The 27,282-nt window shown below is 47.4% G+C and overlaps 1 protein-coding gene across 1 annotated transcript in view; it reads right to left on the bottom strand.

Moving 5' to 3' along the window:
* DLEC1 (DLEC1 cilia and flagella associated protein) overlaps positions 1-24,467 on the bottom strand; it is a 45,934-nt gene extending 21,467 nt beyond the window's left edge. The window contains exons 1-11 of the mRNA XM_037501558.1: positions 24,084-24,467; positions 23,044-23,191; positions 15,761-15,871; positions 13,609-13,805; positions 13,118-13,335; positions 11,932-12,013; positions 6,046-6,133; positions 5,261-5,434; positions 4,425-4,561; positions 3,193-3,285; positions 475-565 (exon numbers count right to left, since the gene is read on the bottom strand). Of these exons, the coding sequence (XP_037357455.1) occupies positions 475-565; positions 3,193-3,285; positions 4,425-4,561; positions 5,261-5,434; positions 6,046-6,133; positions 11,932-12,013; positions 13,118-13,335; positions 13,609-13,805; positions 15,761-15,871; positions 23,044-23,191; positions 24,084-24,467 (1,723 nt within the window). The remainder of the gene's footprint in view (positions 1-474; positions 566-3,192; positions 3,286-4,424; positions 4,562-5,260; positions 5,435-6,045; positions 6,134-11,931; positions 12,014-13,117; positions 13,336-13,608; positions 13,806-15,760; positions 15,872-23,043; positions 23,192-24,083) is intronic.
* Positions 24,468-27,282: the final 2,815 nt, after the last annotated feature.

Below are 27,282 nucleotides of genomic sequence, written 5' to 3'. Positions count from 1 at the left end.
GGGCCACCAGCACACTCACTCATGCCCCCAAGTCTTTAAGACCAAAAGGAGGTGATTTTGAGGACCTAGTACTGAGTAGATACTCAATTAATGCTTGCTAAGTGAAACTGGATGGATGGATGGATGGATGGATATAGAGAAGCTATTGGGGAAATTCAGAAGGATGCCCTCTAAGCCTCCAGAAACCTATAGATGCTTCTGGTTCTTGTATGTGAGTTACGGGTAATTCTCCAAAGGACATCAAGGGAATTTTAAAGTGAAGCAATGAAAGATGTCACTCCAGGTTTCCATCTATTACTCTGAGACTCCTTAGAGCTGTCTGGAAGACCACACTGGCTTGGGTCACCAAAGTCTAACCAGAACAAGTGGCCCAAAACTAGACCCCAGTGCCTGGTGCTGCAGGCACAGAGTGAGGGCTCTGCCTCTGCCAGTCTAGTGCAACAGCTTCCACCCCGGGAGCACACACAAGCCCACCTACGGTCACCACCTCCTTGACCTGGCAGTTGTCGCACACGATGACAAAGGTCTGCTCTGCCTTTCCTAGGTTTGTTGGGAGGAACAAGACCTGGGGAAGAAAAGGGGGCTCTGTTATCTCCCAGGAAGGGGTTTCCACCCTCCTCTTCTCAGACATACACCCCTCCCTTGGTTCTTCACTTTTCTCGCCCCTCCCTGCAACCTCGCCAACTTTATACCTCAGATGCACCCTAGAGTATCGCAGTGAGCACATGGAAAGTGTAGGATGGAAACTAATGACAACATGTAAATGGGCACCTTCTAGAAAAAGTTTTTCGTTCCCCACACTGGTAGAGAACAGAGTTGGCTACCATAAATGCAATGATATACCGCCTTGATTTTCTTCAAAATAATCGGAGCAGCAGGGTGAGATTTGGTTGGAAGAGACAGAGGGCACAGAAGTAGCAAGGTTGGCCAAGATTTGATAAATGTTGAAGCTGGTAATGAGTACGTGAGTGATTATCAAACTATGCCATTTTTGTACCTGATTCAAAATGTCCATGATAATGTTTTATTGTTGTTAAAGTTTGATAGACACTACAATGGCAAGAGTGTGAGGAAACAGGCACCCTCACACTGTTGTTGGAAGGATAATGATAAATACACATGTTGGGGATTCTGGTGACATGTATCACAATTATGAGCGCAGAGATCCCTGGGACTTCAAATGTGGCTGGTGCCACTGAGAAAGTGAGTTTTAATTTGTATTTAAAACTCTGAGACAACAAACCCAATTTAAGGATTGTATCCAGTGGGAAGACTTAGACTGGTGATGCATGTGTAAGTTATTAACAGAGATGGCCAGAGATTATGTCCCTCCGCAGAGGACAGCAGACCTAAACTATGGTTCAGTCACATAGTGAAATATTACACAGCTGTGAAAACACATCTCTAAGATATATTGGAAAACACAGGGTGCAGAACAGCATATAGAGGAGGCAATGCTTTGCGTGAAGGAAAAATGGACACAAAGCAAAGAAAAACACATTCAGTGGCTGATTTAGGGTCACCTATCACTAAAAGGGCATTCAGAAAACTGGAAAGGTTATGGCTGTTCCTGAGTGGCTCAGGAACTGGGTGATAGGGAGCATTTCTCTCTCTCTCTTTTTTTAAAGATTTATTTATTTATGTATCCAAGCACTGGGTACAGTCAGAAGCACAGGAGGGTGAGAGAATTCACCAGAGACAGAGCGGGGAGCAGAGCAGGCAGAAGGACCGAAGTACACTGCTGAGGGGAGCAGCGGGCGGCAGGAGAGGTCTGCGCGCCATGTGGGACCCTCCGGGGAGCAGCCGGGGATCGAACCGTCGCTGCAGAGGCTGCGGGCAGCTTCGCAACCCAGCGCTCAACCGCTGCGCCACCGGGGCAGCCCAGAAAGGGAGCATTTCACTGTTGATACACTTGCATCTTCTGAAGTTTTAATCATGTGAATTTATTACTTCAAAATATGAAAAAAATTTAAAACAAGCAAGACTCTAAACCACCAATAAACAAAATACACAAGGAATGTCAAGAAAAACTGACCTGCCTAGGGAGTCTGTGAGGAACAGACTCTTCTTTTCCTTGGGGAATCACAGATGGATGGGATGAGGGGGAATATCCTGGTATGGTCGGGGTGGACCAGCTCCAGTTGTTGAAGTCATGACCTGGCTTATGCCCAGAGGACCCAACCCACCCCAAGAGCCTGGTTCTCCTCAGGGATCAGAGAGCACAGATGTGAATAAGACAGCCACATCCCAGGGCACAAGGACAAGATCCTGTCAAGTGAACTAGGAACATGTCGGGGGAAAGCAGCCCTCCTGTGCAAGCATGGCAGAGAGGCTTACGGCACTGTTCCACTACACACTGAAACCACGCGGGGAGCTTGAAAAGTCCTGTCCTCAGGTCCCAGACCACACCCGCAACCAACTAACTCAGAAGCCCAGGTCTGGGGCCCAGACATCAGTGAGTGTGAGTTTCTCAGGGGTTTGCAGTGTGCAGCTGAGAAACTAAGACTCCTGGCTCCTACTACCCATGACGCGGTGCAGGCCAAACCCCCTCTTCCCAGAAACCAGACAGCTTTCACTCTAAGAGCATTTTCCTGAAATGGCGAGTGGGGAAGGTCACACATGCCTGGGCAGCCCCACACAGTTACAAGGCAGCACAGAGGCACACTTGCAGACAGGAGTCAGGGAGGGTAAAGGCCTGGAGCAAAAGGCACAGGAAGACATCACCATGTCTCATAGGCTTTCTGGGGACTAGTGGTGTGATGGGCCAAAGGGAACCCTGAAAGGGGCCAGTTAGGAAAGGAGCAGCCCACAGTCAGGGGGTTAGACTGGAAGCTTTTGCAGAGGTTTGGAACAAGGCCAAAGGCTTTGCTTACTGTGTGAGGATGAAACAGGAAAGAGACAACAAAGCCACTGTCACCCAGTGTAAGAGGCAATAGTGCGGATGAGCTGCCCTCGGGGTTCGTGATGGAAGGGCCGGTGCTTTCTGCACTGGCTGAGAGAAATCACAGATAGTCAAATGGCATCACTCCCAGAAAGCAGGAACTTGGTCCTACTCAGAAACCACCAAGAAGTGGATGGGTAGAAGTGGATGTCAGGGTGAAAACACAAGGGAGACGAAACCATGTGGGCTGCTGAGAAAACAGTCACAATCCCTCCTGAGGACGACGCGTGCACCCAGGTCTGGTAACCTACCTCCACTAAGATGGCCTGCCCCGGCACCAGCTCGAACACAGCAGGCAGGATTCCAAAGGGAGGTTGTTCAACAAAGCCAAGGGTTGCAACAGCCTTTAGGAAAAGCAGAAGTGTGGAAGAAATGGTAAAATCCAGGGTTCAGATTATAAACTTCTCTCTTCCAAACACCAAATTTACAGCCTGGGGGAATCTCAAGGATCAACCCATCCTTTGTTGATGAAGAAACTGAGGCTCATTGTTCCTCATCCTTCACCAGCTACCCTATGGGGTTCTGAAGGTTAAAGAAGAGAGTCCGTGATGAGTAGACTACTGATCAGATGCACAAGGAACACTCCTGACGAGAGCTTCAGTCACAGGCTGGAGGTGTGAGAGAAGGCCTCACCCAGGGGGTGACTCCCACCACAGCTCCATGTGACTGGTGCCAGCTTCCTTGTCTGCCTCCACCCCCAGACACCCCTGGGTCCTGGGGGCAGCCACCATCTTGTTAGCAGCACTGCGGCCTGATACCTACATAAGAAGTCACTTGTCATGCCAGGGACACAAGCCATAACCACAGGACCTGGCAGGCAACAGAAATGAGAAATGTATCTCGGAACACATTGTCCTCTGGAACTATCACCTGTTCCCCAGAGACACAGGTACAGAGAAACCACTCTGTGTAAAAGAGTAACCATGCACATGTGATGAGCATGCTGGGGGGCTCTGGGGATGGGTGGGGCAGGGCAATAGGATGTGCCCAGCTTCCCAACTCCGGACAACTGGGCCGCAGTGGATCCTGGGCCAGGGCACCACATTGTCCAGTTTTTCAGAGACTGGATTTTTTCTGTGAAGTCATCCTATTTTTAAATGTTGGCTCAGAAAAATGTTCTTAACGCACTGTGCCAAGTCAAGATGCCCAAAAATTCAACCCAAGAGCTGCCAGGCGGGGGGCCTGTGATATACTGACATTTGCTCTATAACTATTCACCAGCTGACCAAATGTGAGTCGGGCCTTGAAGGAGGAGAGGGGCTACCACAGGCCCAGGGCCACGTGGGCAGTAATGGCAGGCTGGGACTGCAGCTCTGGTCTCTGCACAAACTGATCTTCACCTGCACCGTGGCAGTGGATAGAGAGGTTCTAGAATTCTATTCTCTGAGTTTCCGATCACAAGCACACTTTGGCAAGTCCCTCACAGGGCGTAATTTCCTTTGAAGGACTTGTATTTTCTCGACAGCAACCTGTGATCACTCACCCTGAAGCTGTGCGGGGGCCAGCTCTTCTTAGGCATAATGCAGAACCTGCCGCCACTGAAGCCCACATTTCTGCAGAGGAATCTGGTTATCTTTATTCCGCCAATGAGGCAGTAGCCACAGTTCAGCTCAGGCGACACTGCAGCCACAGGAAAAGATGTGCAAGAGAAATAACCCGACACTCCAAACAGGCCCTGCTGTCACTGTCCTCCTGAGGTCCAGAGCTCAGAGGAGCTGTGGAAGGGCCTGGGGGCCCCAACCTGGCACCCCAGCAGAGATGAATGGGCACATGCCCTGACCTCTGCTCACACGTGCCAAGGGACCTTACACATTCCTGGCCAGAGCAGCAAGAGTCAATGCCCACTGTGGACTTGGGCCTCAGCCAGGGCCATCCACAGGGCCCTCAGGTTTGTGGTCAGAGTCCCAGCTTCCATCTGTGCCCAGCTGGGAGACTTGGAACTGAGGGAGCACAGACAACATCAGTTTCCCTAAGGTGCCACCCCCAGAACCACAGAGGTGACATGCGCTGAGGACTCTGTGCAACTTCCTTGTCTCCGTGTGGTACACTCAGGTAGGCACAGGCTGGCGAAGTCTGGGCTCTGGGGGGTGAGCTGGGCTGCTGGCCTCCTCTCTCTGTGTGTAATTCAGTCAGCCTCCACTGGGAAGTAGGACCACGGGCCTGACACCGTGGAAGACTGTGTGGAAGCTGCTAGCCAGTCCCTCTTCAGGACCCAAGAAGACCAAGCTGTGATCTCCACAAAGAGGCCCTAGGACCAGGTAGTCCTTTGGAGACCTGTCACCCTACCTGAGTGCCCAGGAAGGCAGAGAGCACACTTACGAGTCAGCACCGGGGGAGGCCTCCGGGCCTGCAGGGGAATCAGGAGCGTGTGAGCCGACTGAGTCTCAACTAAAATAAAATCATCAAAATCCCCAAGGCAGTCGGGAAAAAACTGAATAGTGTATTGGCAGATCATTCCAGGAGCCACCATTCCACCTTTTCCGGGGAACATCCCTGTGGGTAACAATAGTGCCCAGTGAGGATCTGGGGGTAGCCAGACACCAGGTTTGGGCTCCAGTGCTACAGGCGGCAGCCGGAGATGCAGGCAGACCCTGCCTGGCTGGACCGGCTCTATGAGTAGTCTGGGTCAAGGCCAAGTCACTGGCAGAACCTCCGGGTGCACTAGGGGAACAGGGCCCAGCGGGGTAATGATATGGTCCACCTAGAGGGGTTAGGGGAGTCATGCCTGGCCCTGAAGCTTGGAATTGATTTTGTGGGCAGCTGAGAACCCCTCAAGATTTCTGAGCAGGGGTGACATGGTCAGAGTTATTCTTGAGAAAGTCATGGTGAGCTGGAAGCAGGAAGGCTGGGAGGCCACTGCTGGGGATAACATGACGAATGTGGGGGTGGGCCTCCTGAGGGGAGGGGAGGGGAGGGGATCTGAGAAAGGAGCTGGAAGAGCAGGCAGCTTGCCTGCAAAGGGTGAGAGGCCCCAAGGGACCAGATGTGGCCGGAGCTCAGGACAGAGATGTGGGGGTCACCTGAGGGCAAAGTGGGCCAGTATTCCAGAGCAAGCCCAACCAATCATTTTGAGGCAGCCCAGACAAGGGCAAGACTGAGCTCACCCAATCCCAGAGAGAAGTACGGAGTGAAAGGCGGGAGGACTCGCAGGAAGCGGCTGGTCGAGGTGATGTTCTGCAGGGAGATTACCATCTGTGCAAAGGGAAAGGATGTGAGGTCCAGGATTTCCTTCCACTAACATGGTTTGGGGGCTGGGGCATAAATGAAATGAGCTTGGCCCCTGTTGGTACTATTGGGCTGGGTGATAGCCATGTGGGGACTCAACAGCTACTGTACCTACTTTTGATTGGGTTTGGAAGTTTACATAGTGAAGTGAACGTGAAGGTAGAACTAGATCTCACCCATTCTTTGTCCAGTTTAAAATAAGTCACTATTTACTGAGCATTTGCTATATGCCTACTCCAGCTTCTAAGAATAGCAAAGACGAGAACTATCTGTTTTAAGCTCAAGAAATTGAAGTTCAGAGAAGCTCCCTAGCCAGGAACAGTGTTGACATTTGAGCCCAGGACATCTGGCTTCAAAGTTCTGCCCACCCCTTGTATCTTATTTGCCATCTTCTGGCTTCTTCCCCATGAATCCCTTTGGGCTACATCTTCCCACGGGCCAGTCAAGGGGTGATATGGGCACTGGAACGCCAGGGTTGTAACTGGGCATCTCTCCATCACTCAATCCATCCTGCCCCAGTTAAGCCCTGCCTTCTCTTCTCCCTCCCTCGGATATGAGACACCCCCTATCTTAGGAGAACCTCCAGAACAAGGCCTGAAACTCACATGCTGCCAAAGCCCACTGCCCCCAGAACAAGAGCAGCTTAATACATTTACACATCTTTTGCTTCTACTTTGTGAACTATTACACTGGGAAAAAAATGTATATGTATATATTACAGCATGACCAAAGTTACATTTCTATCATTCATATTAAGAAATGAAACATTAAAAACACAGATGAAACCTTACCCCACCCCTTTTCCAATTAAATTTGAAATGTCTTCAACCTTTGCATAGGTATACATTCCTACAACAACATGTAAGTCCCCTTTTGGCCAGCACAATATATTATTCCAACTCACCTCAGAATCAGACCCCTTAGGTGTGGAGCATCCCATACCATGAATTTCATTTTCATTCCTGTTACTAATGATAATGAGCATTTTTCTACATGTTTCTTTGCTATTGAGGTTTCCGTTTGTATCCTTTTTTCAACTTGCCATCATGTATTGATACTTTGTCTTTTTCTTATTGATTTGTAGGAGCTCTTTGTATATTTGGGTATTCTTTCCACGCTATGTTATAAAAATGCCCAAGTTTACAATTTGTATATTAGTTCTAGTTTCTAAAATTTTAAAATATCAACCTTTTATGGCTTGTGCTTCAATTTTAAGAAATCTTTTTTATGTTACTCTTTTACATCGAGATCTTTGCTGGAAAGTATTTTGTCTAGGGTCTGGAGTGAAGTAGAGATTTAAGTGTTTTCCACATGGCAAGGATGCTAATTCAGTTCTTTCTCTTCATGTCTTTGCTGCTCCCTCATGTGGGCTCCCAGCCACATAAGGCACACTTCAAACAATGCAAGACAGGAACCACCAGTTTAAAGGGCTTCTTAGGAAATGTCCCACAAGACAAAACCATCAAGTGCACTTAATGGCATTCAGCTTGAAAACACATTCTCATACTGGCTCTCCCACCTTCCAACCCCTTTGCTCATTCCTCTTTAAAACTGCAAATGACAGCACATCTCACCTCAAGCTCAGTTTTATAGGGAACCCTGGCTGTGACGGTATCAGTATCAGAAGGGTCCTACAGCAGCGGACCCCTAGGTGGCAGTTCTGGCTTTCTCATCTGTCTGGCAGCTGCAAGAATACAAGCTGCTGGTGGTGGGGTGTGATGACCTCTGGCAGTGCAGTGGCATCAAAATTACTTAGCCTTTCATCCAGGGTCAACTGAAATGAGGCGTAGATGGAGGTCAGGCATTGAAACATGGGGTTGCAAAGGCAGGGGCAGCAATAATTACAAGGATTATAGAGTGGGTTGACTTTCCTTAACAGCACTGGGAGACTTGTAGGAAAAAAATAGCAGGTTCAAGGCAGTGAACTAACAGCTCAAAGCCTGCTGCAAAGACATTCCTTGCATTCCTGGGTTATACCTAATTGGCTACTGGGGTGTGCTTGTGTGCATGCGTGCGTGCGTGCGTGCGTGTGTGTGTGTGTTTCTTTTTCCTTGATTGGATTTGCTGTTTTCACCTAATATTTCTGTACCTGTGCTTAAAAAAACTCTTCAATTTACCAAAACACTAAATGAAAACAAGAGAAAAAGCACAATAGGACATGAAATATATAAACCTGCTGACATACAAAACACGGGTCTCTATTCCTACCCACAGCTTTGGTGTGGTATAGAAAATACCACAAACTGGGTAACAACAGTTTATTTCTCACAGTTCGGGAGTCTGGAAAGCCCAAGATCAAGGTTCTAGCAGGGTCATGTTCCAGTTCGGTACCTTTTTCTGGTTCATAGTCAACACCTTCCTGCAGTGGCAGAAGGGCTGGGGAACTCCCTGGAGTTTCTTTATAAAGGGCACTAATCACATTCATGGAGGCTCCACCCTCATGACCTATGACCCCAAAAGCCCTTCCTCTAATACCATCACCCATAAGGGTTAGGATTCCAATATAAGAATTTGGGGAGAGGGCCACAAACATTTGGACCACAGAAGCCATGGCACCTAATAATGAGGCTACAGTCCTTCATTTTCTAGTCTCTGAAAGTTTATATATAATAGGAATTAGCTTGAATGTTAAGTGATATATATGTAAAATAACCAGGATGGTTTTTTTAAAAAGATTTATTTATGCATATAAGAACTGGGGTGTAGGGGTCTCCCTGGTTGTCCAAGGGGCTGAGCACCGCACTATGAAGTAATCCGCAGCCTCTGCAGCACGAGTTCGATCCCTGGCCAGCCAGGGAGCAACCCACATAGCGCAGCAGAGCTCTCCCATCTCTCCCGCTGCTCCCCTCAGCAGTGTCTTTCAGTCAGTCTGCCTGTTCTGTTCCCCACTCTGTCTCTGGTGGATCCTTCACCCCCTGCATCTCTGACCAGCTTCTGTATGCATAAATATTTAAAAAAAACTGGGGTGTGGGCCAGAGGTGGGGGGACTGAGAGGATTCACCAGAGACAGAGTGGGGAGCAGCACAGACAGAGTGACTGAAATATACTGCTGGGGGGAGCAGCAGGTGAAACAAGAGAGGTCTGCTGTGCCATATGGGTAGCTCCCTGGCTGGGGATCAACAGTGGCTATCAACAGTGGCTGTTGATAGCTTCATAGGGCTAAGACTTAACCCCTTGCACCACCAAGGTATTTCTTTTTATAGAAAATTTTTTAGTTATTTTTGTCAGTTGGATAGCCCCATAGTTTAAAGAGTCAAAGAGTTCTATAAGGTTTGACATATAGAAATCTTGTCCTATACCACACTCCTACCATCCTCCACTGCCCAAAGGCAAACACTTTTTATTCCTTTAGTTTATGAGTGTGGAATTTATTTCCATGTCTCCAAACAGCGTGTTACATTTTTGGGGGGGAGGGGCGTTCACTTTTAGGCATTAATTATGGATGAATAATATATATATTCTTGTTTTGTCTCCAATATCCAATCACCATATGACATCCTTTCTGTCCCTCATATTCCCACTATAAATTATATCCCACTACTAGTTAGATCAGTAATTAGTGTTTACATTATTGTTACTATGTAAATGCTATCTAAGCTGAACATGAAATTACCCCTTAATTTTTTATTTTCTGGGAGTTAATAATCAGATATCTTATTTGCTATGCACCTATCAATAATTCAACCTCCCTCCCCACTACTCTGCAATCTCTTCCCAAGGAGTGCAGTCATACTAGGGACTCATCAGTGCTACCCCCATACATAAACCTCTGCTAGAGCCTTCTTGCCTCTCCCGATCTGGACTGGGTGCCTGCCACTCCCACTGGTCTCGTCCAGGATAACCCTCGCCATCGAATATGTCCACAAGTCCTCTGCTACCCCTCCCCTGGAGAGGTCAGGTCTGTGTATCTTCCTCTTAAATGTGGGCCAACCTAAGTGACTCACTTGTAACCTGTAACAAGTTAAGGAAGTGGTGACTTTCTCCACTGCTCCAAGCAAACCACTGGGTGACATCATCAAAGAGATGCAGCTGGGAAGCTCACTGAGCAGCTCTGATCCTGGGAGCTCTGTTCCTCTGGGGTTCATGCAAAACATCTGACTACCCAACGAGGACAGGCCGTGTGGAGAGGCTGAGCACAGGTGCTGCCTACTGACAACCATCATCAGCTACCAAGTGAGCGAAAATGGGCCTCGGATAATTCCAGGCACCCATTTTCAAATCACCCCAAAGCACTGAGTGCAGCCACAGACTCCAATACCATGGAACAAGCCATTCCCACTGAGCCCCCTCCAAATGGCTGATCCAGAGAAACTGCAAGTTGATGAGAGGGTTGTTTCAAGTTACTAGGCTTTGGGGAAATTTGCTTTGCAGCAATAGTCCCTGGAAAATCCCATAACCTGGGGATTTCCTTCACTTCTCTCCCTTCCGGATCTCTCCTTTCCCTCGTACCTCATCTCTCTCCTCCCTGGGTTTACTCTCTTCTATAGGGGGTGGGGGTGGAGGGGCATGTTCTAGGAGTTTCCTGAGAAAGGGTACATGGGGCATAAATGTTTAAAGACTCTAAAAATGTTTTTATTTATTTTTTTTAAGATTTTATTTATTTGTATAAGCACTGGGTACAGTCAGAAGTGCGGGAGGGTGAGAGAATTCACCAGAGCCAGAGTGGGGAGCAGAACAGGCAGACTGAGGAAGTACACTGCTGAGGGGAGCAGCGGGCGGCAGGAGAGGTCTGCGCACCATGTGGGACCCTTGCCTGGTGGCCGGGGATCGAACTGGCGTTGCAGAGGCTGCGGGCAGCTTCGCAAACCAGCGCTCAACCGCTGCGCCACCGGGGAGGCCCTATTTTTTTTTTTTTAGATTTATTTTTATTTATTTTATTTATTTATACAAGCACTGGGTACAGTCAGAAGCGCGGGAGGGTGAGAGAATTCACCAGAGCCAGAGCGGGGAGCAGAGCAGGCAGAAGGACCAAAGTACACTGCTGAGGGGAGCAGCAGGCGGCAGGAGAGGTCTGCGCGCCATGCGGGTCCCTCCTCTGGTGGCCGGGGAGCAGCCGGGGATCGAACCGGCGCTGCAGAGGCCGTGGGCAGCTTCGTAACCCAGCGCTCAACCGCTGCGCCACCGGGGAGGCCCTCCTTTAATTTCTTTTAATGATGTTCTGATTTTCTCTCAAAGTCTTATACATATTTATCTGACTTTATTCCTAAATTTGATTTTAAAGAGCAGGGGGCGGAGAAGGAATTACCATCAACTAAAGGAGAAATGAGCTATTTTAGCCAAATGCAATGTCTGAATTCTGCTTCAAAGAAATCAAGGGTGACTTCATCTTTTTAACAATGGAGGGACATCAGACATGGATGGGAACAGTTGATATTAGGGAATGATGGTTACTATTGTTAGGTATGATAATTTTTAACAGGTCCTTCTATTTTCAAAATACTGACTGAAGGTTTAACTGAAAAGTCACATGCTGTCTAGGCTTTTTCTTAAAATACTCCTGTGTTTGCATGTGCACAGAGACACATTAAATGAGAGAGAGAGAGAGAGAGAGAATGAATATGAATGTGTGTGTGTGTGTGTGTGTGTTGGGGGTGACAGAAACCAGATTTACAGAATGGAAATAAATGATGAAAAGGGTGATGGGCATTAGTTTCTGCCTAGTTTTGTGTATGGTTCTACAATTCCATACATAATGGATAAATAACAAAGACTTAAAAGCGATAAGAAAGCAAGTGCAATGGGACATATAAAGAAATGAGTCCTACCTTATACACTGATCCAATTTCATAATCCGTGAAAAATGCAACTGATGGCTTAGCAAGAAACACTGGCGTGTCAGCGCAGCAGCTGTGGGCAGGAGATGGAGGGGGAGAGAGGCTGTTAGTTCACCCATGAGATGAAATATATGTAGCGACCGATTCATGTAAAATAAATACAGCGATTCACCAGGCCATTTGTTAGGTTTTGTAGTCTGTTAAAGCAGACTACAAAATAATTTTACAGTATGATCAAATCTTGGTGAAGATATATGTAGTTACATATTTCATTTTCTACATACATAGGAAAAACTTTAAGTTTAAACACTGACATGCTAAGGGAATTTTTAATGCAGGTGCTGCTTCTCTTTGCAAATATCAGTCTTCTAATTTCTGTCAATAAAAAGAGAATTTGTTGAATAATAAATGTTAACGGCTTAAAGGCTATTAAAATTATGCATGTCTGAAGCAGCTCAAACCCTTCTTTTTTTTTTTTAAAGAAATCTTTTTTTTTTTTTTGAAGATTTTTTTATTTATACAAGCACTGGGTACAGTCAGAAGCACGGGAGGGTGTGAGAATTCACCAGAGCCAAAGCAGGGAACAGAACAGGCAGACTGAAGAAATACACTGCTGAGGGGAGCAGCAGGAGGCAGGAGAGGTCTGCGCGCCATGTGGGACCCTCGCCCAGTGGCCGGGGATCGAACCGGTGCTGCAGACTCTGCGGGCAGCTTCGCAGCCCAGCACTCAACAGCTGCGCCACCAGGGGAGGCCCTCAAACCCTTCTTAAGGACAATCCCTGAAATATTGCCAAAGGCACACACCTAAGGCAAAATCACAATTAATTATTTGCAAGCACATTTTTGACATTTGTATTATCCAAGGCATATGAATCCAAGGGAAGGGACACTTGGCCAAAGAGATTCCTTCCATTTCACCCAGAGTGTTTGGATTTGTAAACCATGGGCCAACCCCACTCCTCAAGACCCTAACAGGGCAGGAAAGCACAAGCCCAGGACTCTGGGGGATGCCTACAGGACTATGGGGGTCCCTGAAGCCCTACCCTGCTCTGATACTGTCACCCTGCCCCCACCCCAAAAGTCTAGAATCTTCCATATGCTAGAGCCTACCCAGGACCCTCTGGGCTTTACTCTAAGGGTCAGATTTTCCAAGAATACGAGTCAGGGGAAAACACACCTCTGGCCCCGGTCCACATTCTGGCATGTTCCCCTCAGTGCTGGCAGCTTTGGAGGAAAGAGAAGAGACTTGCCCCCATTCTGAGTGTTAGGAGGGAAAAAACGAGGGTTTTTCAGGAAGTGGTTCCGACTCTCCATTCTGGCAAGCAGAAGTCGCTCCAGCTCTCTCTGGGGCATACGTAAGTGATTCATCCAGTTTTTATTCTTTGGTGGACCTGCCTTTTTGGAAATAAAAAAAGTTATGTGAAGCACCAAAAGCGCTAAACAGACAGGTAAGATCTTTAAAAATAAAAAAAAGTCCAGAGTTGGTGACAGATGGAGGGACCACGTGTGCTGACACCTTGGCCAACAGCACGACGCACAGCTGGCCACGCAAACGCTCTCTTCTGCCGTGGAGTCATCACAACTACTGTGTCACTTGAACTCCTGCCCCTCACCACCTCCCTCACTCAATATCCACATACACCGCTGAGCACAGGCCTCAACGCTCACCTTGACAGTTTCCTTGGTACTGACTTTGACCTTTGAAGGCAAGTCCCACGTCAGGCTGTCCAGAGTGTAGTCTGACTCTTCTAACTTAGGGAGCAGCTTCTTGCAAGAAGGTCCAGCCTTCTTGGTCAGCTCTTGCTTTGGGACGGCATGCATCTCACAACTAAATGTCATTTTTTTACATCTCGGGTCAAAGTTGCCTGCAGTACCAGAGACAAAATGAGTGGCCACACCACAGCGGGGAGGTGAACGAACGTTCCTGAGAGGACTAAAGAAAACCACCAGAGCCACACCTAGCTTATAATTTTTTTCTGACATTTTACATTCACTGCATCGGATGTAATAGCTCATTGGCATATAAATTACTTCTGGACTTATTCTGTGCACTGGACACTTAAAGCTCAAGTGTTAAAATGTTTGCTCAGTTGTTGAACATGGTAAAAAAAAAACATGAGATCGTTGTCACACACACAAGCATGTATGTGCACATGGCCCAAGTGAATGCACTTTAAAATAACTTTTTTTTTAAAGATTCATTTATGCATATAAGAACTGGGATGTAGGCCAGAGACACAGGGGGTGCGAGGACCCACCAAAGACAGAGTGGGGAGCAGAACAGGCAGATCTACCGAAATACACTGCTGAGGGGAGCAGCAGGAGAGACAGGTCTGCTGCACCATGTGGGTTAGCCCTCCGGCTGGGGAGCAAACCCATGTTGCAGTGGCTGGCGACAGCTTGACAGCACAGTGGCCCCAACCCCTGCACCACTAGGGAGGCCCCCTGGATGCACTTTTTTTTAGCTTCTTTTTTTTTTTTTTTTTTTTTTTTTATAGAGGCATGCTTTATTTATTTGTTTGCTGGTTTGTTTGTTTGTTTTGTTTATACATGCACTGGGTACAGTCAGAAGCGCGGGAGGGCGAGAGAATTCACCAGAGCCAGAGCGGGGAGCAGAGCAGGCAGAAGGACCAAAGTACACTGCTGAGGGGAGCAGCGGGCGGCAGGAGAGGTCTGCGCGCCATGTGGGACCCTCCTCTGGTGGCCGGGGAGCAGCCGGGGATCGAACCGGCGCCGCAGAGGCCGCGCGCAGCTTCGCAACCCAGCGCTCAACCGCTGCGCCACCGGGGAGGCCCTGGATGCACTTTTTAAAATGCACACACAGGAATCAAAGATGTAGCTTTTTACACCTACATCATCATTCCCAAAAGGTGAAATGAGAACATTCATTGCTAGGGATGCAATGATACAGGAACCACCACACATTTCTTAGCACAATGGCGGGTGTGCCATCAGTGCATGTTACCTCCAGTCTTACTGATCTGCATAAGATCGTGCAATTCCAACCTTAAGAACAGCCAGTGGTAAATGACTAGTATCCCAGGGTACTTGCTTCTGCTACCACTTTCTGGCCTTTTCTTTGTGGCTCAGGTTGTCAGTGGAAATCTTTCCCAATCAGCACCCTCAATTCTCTGGACCCCAATCCTCCCACCCCAAATGCCTCTCAGTTCCAATACCCAGAGATCTTCCAAGAGTCACCACCATTGGGGTTGCTGGAGAGCTTGTCTTCTGAGCCTGGCATTGCAAGTCCATACTGATTTGGGTGACAAGATGCACAGAGACACTTCCAAAGATCTCCCTCCTTATTTAAGCCCCAACACGACTCCCATCCCACTCTTTCTCTAATCTTGCCTCCCATATGACAGAAAACTGGCCAGAGCACAGAACATACGTCTTTCTTTACCTCCTGATTGAGCATCCCCTCTGTACCTGAAGGGCAGAAAGCCCTCTTTCCCTGCACAGGGGATGGGAAGGCCCCTAGGGCCATGTTCTGACACCATTAGGAACTAGTTCTCTTGCTGATCTAGGTCTGCAGACCCTCCCTCTCTTGGTCATTCAACTCCTTCTTGAAACATTTTCATACCTCTTGATCTTGGGCAACTGACAATGTTGAGTCGTGGAAACTTTTGGCCTGCAGGTGGTAGGGAGCTAGTGAGGAAGTGGTACGCTCAGAGTTGACCCTCCCAACAGTCACTATCAGAATGAAGGGAAAAAGAAATGTATGACCCAGGGAGAGGCAGCAAAGGGGGTTGAAGTGGTTCTGCTACTACAGAACTTCCCTGGAATGTTACGAGACTCACAAAGAACATGGAAGCAATACCTTTTGGTGCCGAGCAGAAGGGTGCTGGGTCACTGTAGTAATCATCTGGGCAGATCAAGTGATGCTTCTGTAGCAACTCATTGTCCACACACCATCTGAAGATAGATTTCACTACGCAAAAGGGAATGAGGACAAGCGTTTCCAACCAGGCTGATGCTGAAGCACCTGCACCCACACTTTCTTTCATCCTCTGAGCCTAAACCATCTAACAAAATTCTTTCTCAAAACGCTGGTAATTGAGATTTAAGTAACTTATTAGCAAATGTTTACTTGTCATTTCAAAGAAGCCTCCCCTTGGACAAGGCTGTGTTGTGAGATTATTTGAGGTAAAACATTGTTATTGACACAGAGAGGTATGTAACAAAACAATTAAGAGAAGCATGGCCGGCTGAACAAATGGCCCCAATTCTTTACCTTATCATTCCCTTACTCTTTACCATGTGACTAGAAGCTCCTGCTAAGAGAATGAGGGTGCACTTCTTTACCCTTGACTTTGGCCATGTGATGGACTTTGACCATTGAGAAACTGCAGGGGCTTGAAATGTGCTTGTGTGACTGAGCTTTCCCTCTTGGGCCTTTGCCATCACTGTGAGAGACTCATGGGCCTGAGAAGCATTCCGACCATCCTGGACTCCAGCATGAACTCACAAGGAACAGACTGTTGCCCAACCTGCAGCATGGAGTCAAGGTCAGCTGGAGCCACAACTCAACACCAGCCTAGTCAGCAAACCCCCAACTGATCTACCAGCACGCGCGCGAGAGAAAACCTGTTAACAGAGTGGGAAGTCAATCATTAATATCTATAGCTGATGAGCCAAGAAATAGTAGAAAAGACCTATTATTTAGAGGTATCCAGGTGAATTAAAGCTAGAAATGACCCCCTTTGGAAAATGAACTGATGTTGAGAGAGGGAAGGTGGAAAATTTTTTTCAATTAGACGTCATTTTTGAGAGCAATTTTAGATTTGAAGCAAATTTGAGAAAATACAGAGATTTCCCATTGCCCCCTACCTCACATACCATTAGCATCAACCCTCATCAGTGTCCCCCAATGGCGGTACACTTGTTACCCTTGATGATCTCACACTGACAAGCTACCACCCAAAGTCAATCCTTTACGGTATGGCTCACTCTTGGTGCAGTCTATGGATTTGGACAAATTCATAATGACATGTACAGGAGGCCTTTTATACTTCATGAGAAATTTTTCTGAACTCTTAGACTTTTTAAAACCATGTAAATTAATAACTTGATAAAAATTAAGAAACATATGGGGTGAATGGAAAGTTCTGGAAGTTTTCAGACTTTGTGGCTTGCTCCATTAACCAACATGATCTTACCCTTTGGAGGAGGCTCCCTGAAACAAAGGGGATAGATAAGACAAGGGAAGACTACATGTTTCTCCCATCATATCTGTTAATTTAGAAATCTGGGGGTTTGGCCCAGTTATTATGATAGTCAGGGTTCAGTGAGGAGAAGAGAAGTCACTCCACAGACTCCAAAGGTTTGAATGCAGGGGATTGCAGACTGGGAGGGAGCAGCTCAGGCAAGTCATCGTCAACAGCTCCAGCGAGCAGCGCTGAGGCAGGGAGCACTGGAAAAGTGATCAGAAGTTCCCGTGAATCCTGCAGCTGCTCTATCATCTGCCTACTACTGCTTCTTGAGAATAGTGACCTCCTGTTCCAAAGCTCACCATGAGCCTCCCGTGCTGGAACCATGGAGGACAGGTGCATTCTGGAAAACACAGTCCCTGGTCTCTCCCTTGCAATGCAGACATCCAGCAGGGAGTGGCAGCAATGCCAGGCAGAGACAACAAAGCCCAGTTCCCAAGGACTCTGGTGAGGGCCTATTTGAAATATTAAAAAATAAGATAAAACTTCCATAGAGAGGGCAAAGAGCACATGGCAGGATGCATCCTCTCTGTTGATACCATTCTGGCAACAGTCCTCTCCACAGAGGCAGGTGGGTGCTGGGCCCGCAGAAGCAGGGGGCCGCTTATTTATCAGATCCTTGGAAATTCCTGGTCTAGTGACCATCTTCCTCCACTTGGGAAAGGTCGACTTCCTACACCGACCCTACGCTCCTGAGCATGGCTCTAGAGGGTTGACTGATTCATTCCCCAAAAGATAACGTGGGCGAGTTATCAGCAAGGAAATGGAATGAAGGCACAAGATGTTCTGCAGAATTTTAATCTTTCTCCCACTATTTTGGGAATTTACATGTTTTCCACCTTGTGACATCTGTATTTGCAAACAGAGAAAGGCCACCTATGTGTCCCCAGTAAGAAGTTTCAGGGCAATGTCCTCAATACCAATTCTTTAAGTCATAAAAGACATTCTTGGGTCACCTTGCGTGGTGCTGAGAGACAAGGACCAGAGCAGTGTGTCCATGGAAGTGTAGGAAGAGCTCTGCTTCTGCTACTTTTGAAATAAAAGAAACCTTTCCAGAATAAGGCTGAGAAACCAGGGCAGAAGATATCTGATTGTAGCTTAATACTGTCCTGGGAACAAAATGAAATGAAGGCCATCAAAAAAAAAAAAAAAAAAAAAAACCACCTGAGTGGTGTTTGTTTTCATGTTCTCCATGTTTCATCTTTAAAAAACTGTCCGATCATCCCGACCTCTAGTCAAAAAAAAAAAAAAAAAAATCTTATGAAAGGCAGGGTGGGTATTTGACTTCCAAGGATATCAGGTCACCAATAAAACCTCCTAAGAATCTGCTACCAAGAACGGCTGCCTAGGGCCTCCCCTGGTGGCACAGCGGTTGAGCACTGGGTTACAAGGCTGCCCGCAGCCTCTGCAGCGCCAGTTCGATCCCCGGCCACTGGCGAGGGTCCCACAAAAAAATAAATAAATAAAAATAAAAGAATGGCTGCCTAAATCCATATTTGAGGGTAGGGTCCTGGCAGCTACATGAATCTGCTGCAGGGAAGCTGGGGGGGGGGGCGAGGGCGGGAAAAGATATGGAGTTGACACTGACTGTTCACTAACAGGACCTGAACCTCAGGGGTGGCAGGCCTGACTCACATTCAGAGCCATACCCTAAGGGAAGTCACCTACACCATGGGACACTGCTGGTCAACAGCCCCTGCTCCTCCTAGAAGAAGGATGAGGTGTGTCTTGACAGCAGACACATTCAAGATCAAATCTGGGCCCCTCCGCTCTCAGGGCTGTGGGAAATTAGGGACGTTAATTGATCTTCTAGGTGTAGTTCCCGCACCTAGAAAATGGAGAGAAAATCTACCTCACAGGCCAAGTGGAAAGATCTAGTGGAATAACCTCTGCCAAGCATCCGACACAGCATCTGGCCTCTGGCAGGACCCTGCAAAATTGCAATACTTTCCCCCGTCACTCTCTCTTCCACTTCTCCCTTGAAGACACACATTTGTCAAGTCTCCCAACCCTAAAAGCTCTGCACTTCTGTCTACTGCACTGGAAATACCGATTTTCAGGGATGCAGGAGGACAGAGAAAAGTCATTGGGGGGAGTAAAAAGAACCAGGGCATTTTCAAGAAATAGTTAATTCTAGGTCTGCAGCAATAAACACATGAGATGCACCTGGAACATCTTACCATTACTGTTCACCAGAAATTACGGAGGTTAAGCATCATCTTTTAAATAACCAATGGATCAAAGAAGAAATCACACGGGAAATTAGAAAATACATTTGAATGAAAATAAAAATACAGTATACCAAAGCTGGAGACACAGTGAAAGTGGTGCTAAGAGGGAACTTTATAAACACTTATATTAAAAAACAAAAAAGATTGCAGGTCAACAAACTAACTTTAGAATTTAAGGAGCTAGCCCTGCCTCGCCCGCTGCTCCTCTCAGCAGTGTACTTCGGTCAATCTGCCTGTTCTGTTCCCCACTCTGTCTCTGGTGAATCCTCTTACCCCACCCCCACCTCTGGCCTATACCCCAGTTCTTATATGCATCTTAAAAAAAAAAAGAACACAGTAAATCTAAACTTACTTCCCTCCTTCTAAGTACCATCAACAGATGAATGTATAAAGATTTGGTATTTATGTACAATGGAATACTACTCAGCAGTGAAAAAGAAATCTTGCCATTTGCTACAACATGCATGGAAGTTGAGGGTATTATGCTAAGTGAAATAAGTCTGATATAAAGACTAAGATCATGTAATTCTACTAACATGTTAATAAAAACAAACAAAAGCAAATTCTTAGATACAGAGAACAGGTTCCCAGAGGGGAAGTGGGTTGGGGAGTGGATGAAATGGATAGAGTGTAGGGTAAGGAAAAATATCAGGCTTTTCTGCCATCAGGATAGATGAGGGAACCCTGTGGTCCTGAATGCATGCCTGATGGCGGGCACCTGGAGTGGGTACACCTGGGCTAAGACTGGGCTTTTAAGGGCGGCGTTACGGGGACGCCAGGAGAAGACAAAGCAGAAGCCGAAAGAGAAGCCGAGAAAGAAGCCGAGAAAGAAGCCGAGAACACCAGAGAGCCCAGAGAGAGTGAAGATTTGCTGGGGGCTGGGAGGACTGCCAGCCTCCCAGCCCCCCAGCACTCCTGCCTGCCACGTACCCGCTAAGTCCCAATAAAAGACCTGCAAAAAAATACTGAGGACTCTGACTGCTCCTTTACCCGGTCTGCATGGGATCAGAAAACCTGCACTGTGGCCATTCCTGCCCCTACAAAGAGTTAATTGTACAGTGGTGGAGTAAAAACTAGACTTTTGGTAGTGAGCATTGTAGGGTAAGTAAAGTATCAGGCTTTTCTGCCCTCCCGCCATCAGGATAGATGATGGATCCTTGCGGTCCTGAATGCATGCCTGATGGCGGGCACCTGGAGTAGGGTGTGGGCATATGCAGATGGGATTCACCTGGGCTCATACTGCCCTTACAAGGGCGTTGTCACAGGGACGCCAGGAGAGCAGAGAACCACAAGGAACAGAGAGCAAAGGAGGAGAGACCACCAGAGAATGCTGGAAAGCCCAGAAAAAGTGAAGACTTGCTGCCAGCCTCCCAGCCCCCCTGCCTGCCATGTACCTGGTAAATCCCAATAAAAGCCTGCAAAAGCCACTGAGGGCTCCCCTCCTTCACCCATCTGCTGGACTCATAGAAAACCTGCCCTGTGCCTCCTGCCCCTACAATCATGAAGCAATAATTTATACAGAAATCAAATTTTAATGCTGTATACCTGAAACTGACATGTTATAAGCCAATATTACTTCAATAAATATTTTTTTTTAAAAACAACAAAGTAAAAAACTACTTCTAAGAAATTGCTAAGAGCATTTGCCATATTATAAACTATGGCCAGAAAAAAAACAAAATACCGAAGTCACAAGGTACTTTCTATTAGAAACAAAAAGGGCTTGAACAGACATTTCTTCAAAGAAGATAAATAAATCAGCATATGAAAAGAGGCTCAATGTCATTTGTCAGGAGGAAGTCGAATCAAAATGATGAGATACTGCTTAACCCATTAGGATGACAACTATCAAAAAATGTCAGTAAGGGTATAGAGATGTTGACATCTTTTGCATCGTTGGTAGGAATATAAAAATGGTACAGCTGCTATGGAAAAGAGTATGGCAGGTTTTGAAAAAATTAAAAGTAGAACTACCACAATGTACAAGATTCGGGGACCCATTCCAGTGTGAGTGTATGGAAGATTCTCCACATCAAGTAATCCGCAGACACTGGCAAGGTACCTGAGAACACAATTCTGACACTACCTACCCAGAGACAGCCTCGGGTTCCACAGGTCAAGGGCTCCGTCTCCGGAGCCTGCCCTCCACTTGAGACACCACCCGCGGGGCCTATGGTTCTCACTTATCAACTTGGGTTCCTTTAATTTGTTAAAGCAGCTCACAGAACTCAGGAAATTCAGTTACTCATAGATCACTAATTTATTACAAAGGATGCATTTCAGGACAGCCAGGTGGAACAGATCTATAGGGCAAGCTATGGGGAAAAGGAGCGGCGCCTCCGCGCCCGCCCCAGGTGTGCTGTACTAACCAAATCTCCACGTGTTCATGAACCCAGCCGCCAAAGCCTCTCCTTTTGGGTTTCTACAGAGGCCTCATTACCTAGGCACGACTGATTAAATCACTGGCCTTAACTATTGATGGCAACCTCTTGCCCCTCCCCCTCCCAGAAAAGCATGTTGGTTTCCCTGGCAACCAAACCCTGTCCTCAGGTGTTTCCCCACAGTTACCTTTTTAACAAAACAAGAGACACTTTTATTACTCTCATCACTTCGGAAAGGGCTTTGTGAGCTGTAGGTCAGGAACATGGAATGTCAAATATGTATGAGAAATACATTTTGGTCATATGAATGGCCAAATACCTGCTTTTTATAAATCACAATTTTGCACATGTAATCCAGAAATTAAATTTCTGTGTCTATACCCCCAAAGAATTGAAAGTGAGGTCTTGGGGAGAAATTTGCGTACCCTTTTCACACATCATTATTCACAATGACTAACTCATGGAAGCAACCCACATTTCTATCAACAGAAGGATAAGCAAAATGCAGCATACATACACATACAATGGAATATTATTCAGCATTTAAAAAGGAAATTCTGCAATATGCTACAACATGGGAGAAACTTGAGGACATCCAGCTAAGTAAAATAAGCCAATCTCAAAATGCTTTATGAGTCCACTTATACAAGACACTTAAAGTCATTAAAATCAAGAAGAAATTAGAATGATAGTTGCCAGGGGGTGTAGGAAAGAATAGGGGGTTACTATTTACTAGGTAAAGATTTTGTTTTACTGAGTGATGAAAACATTTGGTAGACATGCTGGTGGAGACGGATGGAAGTGATGGTTGTTCAACATTATGAATGCATCGAACCATTGAACTTTACACTTAAGTGGTTAAGGTGGTAAATTTTATGTTATGCATATTTTGCCACCAAAAAAGATGGAAAAAATTGTCAAGAACATGAAAGACAGGAAAAGATTGAGGACTTATTCCAAACAACTGAGTCTGAAAAAGAGACATAACAATTACACATCATGGCTTCCGCTTCCTAGACAGGATTCTGGACAAGAAAGGAGAAAGCTGCTGTGGGACAGTGGGCAAAATGCAGGTTAGTGTTGTGCCAATTCTGCTTTCCTGGAGGGCTGGTTTTTAAGGGAGTGTTCCTGTTTTGGAGACACACACACACTGCAGTGTTTTGTGGTAATGGGACATCATGTCGGAAACTTGCTCCCCAAAAGAACCGAGAGCAGGCAATGAAGCAAATACAGTAATATAGTAACACTTGGGGCACCAGGGTGCAGGGCACCCATACGTACCTGGAGGCATTTCAAACGACGCAGTGGCCTCTAGTTGGATCTGCCGTGTGACCCGCTCTCTCTCCGCCAGGTCCCTGGCTCGAGCTTCAATGATGTGTCTTTCCAACATCTCAGCCTCATCCAGGCGCTGCTTATAGAGCTCCCGAATCTGGTAGGTGGATGATCAATTGCACGGAAACAGTGAGATCGGGTAGCTTTACACAACCCCACCCCAGCTTCTGGGCTTCCACTGAAGCATGAGAGAACAGTCACAGAACAGATGTAGAAACAGACCACAGAGGGAGAAAGCTTAGAGGTTTCATAGGAAAGGCCATAACAGCCAAGCCTGAAAGTCTCCAGACTCCAGGTTGCAAACCCTGAAATACCACACACAAGTTAGCACGCCACGGGTGGGAGACAAGAGTTGTGCCACGCAGATCCCTCTCCAAAGAATGACTTGCTACCCAGCTGCCGGGAGTACAGCGAATGGACCACAGCTGCCAACCCTCTCAGAATCTACCTGAGTGGCTTGAAAGGGCTCACCTGAGACTCACTTTAAGGTTGTTTTCCTTTTTCTACAAATGAGGACGCAGAGCTGCTGTTCCAGAGACTGGGCATGCCCTCTAAAATCCGGACATGAGAGCCGTGGTCGAGATTGTGGTTTGTGACACAAAGGCAGGCACCCAAAAGTGGGGTGACTTTCAGTGTTATGTCCAGGGAACAGCGACTAGCTATCTGCCCAGGCCGTATATGTGCAATATATCATGGGGGCGGGGTGGGGTGGGGTGTGTGTGTGTGTGGGCTTAAGGCTAGCGAGGTGCTACAGATTTGTGGGGAGATGCATTTGTGTGTGTTGGGGGCGCACGCGTAGCGTCCTTCCACTAGAACATCTGTGACACCGCCGCATGGACGGGCACTGCATCTGGCAACCGATAAGCGCTGCCATTTGCCGAGCGGCTGAGTTCCGAGGGAGTAGCTTTCCCTGGGGTGCTCTGGGTTCCCCTGAAAGGTCAGCTAGTGCGACGCCACCTCGAGCGCGCGGGCAGCGGGGAGCCCGTTACCTGCTGCAGCTCGTCCACGAACTTTTCGTGGCGCACATCCTCGCTGCCGCGGGCCTTGATCAAGTTGGCGCTCACCTCTTCGCCGATGACCTCGGCAGTGTACAAGCCGCGGAAGACGCCCGTGAGCAAGTGGGCGATGTCCTGGGTGCGCAACGAGGTGGGGCGCAGACGCAGCAGGTGCGGCTCGGGCAGCGGCGCGAGGCGGCCGGGCCGGCCCCGGAGGCCACCGTGGAAGGCGGCGGGGTGGGCGAGGGGGCACAGCCAGGGTGGCTGGCGAGGGCTGCGGGGCCGGGCCGGGCGCGGGGTCGCCGTCCACTTGGCCCCAGCAAGCGCGCAGGACCCGGGCTCGGGAACCGGCGGCGCCTTCGGCTCGCCGGTCTCCATGGCAACTGAGAAGCCGCTCTCTCCCCGCCGCACTTCCTCTTCCTGCCCCGCCTCTTCCGCTTTCCCGCCCCCGGCGCGTGGGTGCCCCCCACCTGAGCACGGGCTGGCAGCTTTGGCATCACCTGTTGGCAGGTGAGCTCAGCGTTGAGGCCACGGTGGAGAGAGGGGCAATTTGCAAAAGGCCAGTCTGAGTGCGAAACCTTCCTAACTACTTCCGTCCCTCCCTGCACTCACTTACCAGTTAAAGTCGCGTTTTTAATATTTATTATATAGAATTCTGTTTCAGGTCTAGGCTGCTGGAGATGCCAAAAGAAAGTGAGATAATGCTTCTGGAAAAAAAATCAAAATATTAAAACACCCATTCTAGAAACAGATGGGGGTGAGGTGTGTGTGTGTGTGTGTGTGTGTGTGTAAGTGAGAGAGACCGAGAGAGAGCTAGTGAGCTGCAGTTTAGTGGGTTACAGTCCGGGTGAGATATATGCTGGTTGTCATGGAATCACAAAGGACAGGAACATAATAAGCCTATAGAGTGAGCATAACCAGTGGCTTTTTTGAACACGGAAGACCAAGCAGAGATTTAAAAGAATGAGTTGACTACCATCATTAGTCATCACGGAAGTGGAAATTAAAACCACAATGTGATACCACGGCACTGACTTTTTTTAGTAGAAAGCCAAAAAATAAACTGAAGAAGTGAGTGTTGATTAGAATGTGGAATTAAGTTTAAATTTTCATATTATTGTGTTGGTAATATAAACTAGTATTGCAGCTCTGAAAAACAGAGTTTGTCACTTTCTTAGAAAATTACACATACAACAAACCCAATTCTAGGTATTTTACTGAAAACTTAGGTGCATGCAAAACCCTATATGCAAATATTTTGGAGATTTGTTCATAATCTCCCCAAACTGGAAAAAAAACCCAATGTCCTACCCACTGATAAAGGATAAACTGCAGTACTTCTAACAAAGGAAAACACTCCACTATAAAGAGGAAACAAACTGTTGATCCAGACAGCAGCATAGATGAATATCAAGTGAGTTATGCTAGATAAAAGAAACCATTCTCAAAAGGTTACATATATACTGAATGATTCTAATTGTAGGTTATTCTAGACAATGTGAAACAGAAAACAGGTCATGGTTGCCAGGAGTGGATGGCATGGAGTAAGAAGGCCACGAAGTGACATGTAACATGCCTGCCCTCCAGGTACCCAGCACCCCAAAATTATTTGCCCAAACACCCTAAGCCCGGGGGCAGGGTCTGTGCAGACCTATTCTTGAAAGCCTTCCTCCCGCTGCTGTCTGGTATGTCCACTAAAGCGTAGTTTTAGGGGAAGATGGGATTTGGGGGAGCTCGGGCAAGTGGGTTGTCTGGTCCAATTGTCCACACATCAGTGACACCCCCAACAGCAAAGGAAGGAACTGTGGGTGGGAAGAGAGGGGGCCGAGTGGCTGAGTTCTGAGGGAGTAGCTTTCCCTGGGGTGCTCTGGGTTCCCCTGAAAGGTCAGCTAGTGCGACGCCACCTCGAGCGCGTGGGCAGCGGGGAGCCCGTTACCTGCTGCAGCTCGTCCACGAACTTTTCGTGGCGCACTTTTCGTGGAGTCCAGGGGGCCTCCACCACTCTATTGTTAGACGCAGACCTGCACAAACCCGGTGGTCTTGTTGCTCAGAGGCAGCTCTGATTGTTGAAGACTCCCTGGCTCCCTTTCCTATCTCAGGGAAAGATAGGACAATGGAGTCTGGTGGCACTTTTGACCTCTCCTTCCTGCCTCCAAACAGCCTCTGAGAAGGTCGCAGGGAGTCTGACCCAGCCTGGGTGAGCTCACCCCCTTTTTCCCACCCTCTGGATACAGCCCCCTGTGCTCTGGATACAGCCCCCTGTGCTCCATCCAGGTCAAGGCTTCTGGAAACCCTCCAATACTTCCAGTGGCAACGGCCATACTTAGTCCTGGTCTTCCTCAACCTTTCAGCAAATCTGCTGCTGCCCATCCCCTACCCCCCTTTTTAATACTAAAAGAATAGAGGGTTTTTTTTTTTAAATTAAGCATTGTAAGTTGCATTTAATAGCCTTTAGATACCCCATACCACAACCGTCGCCAATCAAACTCAACAGCACTTGATTCTCGCACTACCCACAAGTTAGGGTGACGCTCCCTACAATTTACAGTAAGACCCTACTCAGGTCTACAGGTAGGGATTAGGGAAGTGCATCTCATTTCTGATCACTAACATGTGATGAAGAGGATCAGGAGGCTTATGAAAGCAACTAAGAAGTGATTCTGAATTCAAAGTATGTTATTTGGAGATATTAACAAAAACATCACAATAATGTAAATATACCTGCTTCTACTGAATTCTTGTTGGGCAAGTTCTCAAAAAAAAAAAAATGCAATTCTGTAACTGTTTCCTGCTACAGAAAGGAGGGTACTTTTTCTTTTCTATTTTTTTTTAGATGGAGGTTTGCTTCCCCCCACAATAGAACTCCATATTTTGCTAAAACTAAGGCATACACAGCAGCAATAATACATACAGCAGTGAGCAAATTCACAGCAGCTAGATAATTGGGGGGCCTGGAGGGCTGAGAATAAATTCAACCAAGGTCAAGAATCATAAAATTTTAAGGTCAGAGCAAGCGCAGTCAATAACTATACAGTTCCCGTTTTGCACGGGACTGGTTATTAGCATCTTTCTTTTGCAAACCCATTTCTTCTAAGGGATACACTCCTTCCCTTGCTTTCCCCTACGAAATTCCTCCCTGCCTCCCCGGCTCCACCTCCTTCTCCTATTGCTCTCTCTCTCTCTGCCAGATAAG

Source organism: Talpa occidentalis, unplaced genomic scaffold, assembly GCF_014898055.3.
Source record: "Talpa occidentalis isolate TD23 unplaced genomic scaffold, MPIMG_talOcc4v2.1 talOcc4.10, whole genome shotgun sequence".
NCBI lineage: Eukaryota > Metazoa > Chordata > Mammalia > Eulipotyphla > Talpidae > Talpa > Talpa occidentalis.
This window is presented reverse-complemented; position numbering and strand designations above follow the sequence as displayed.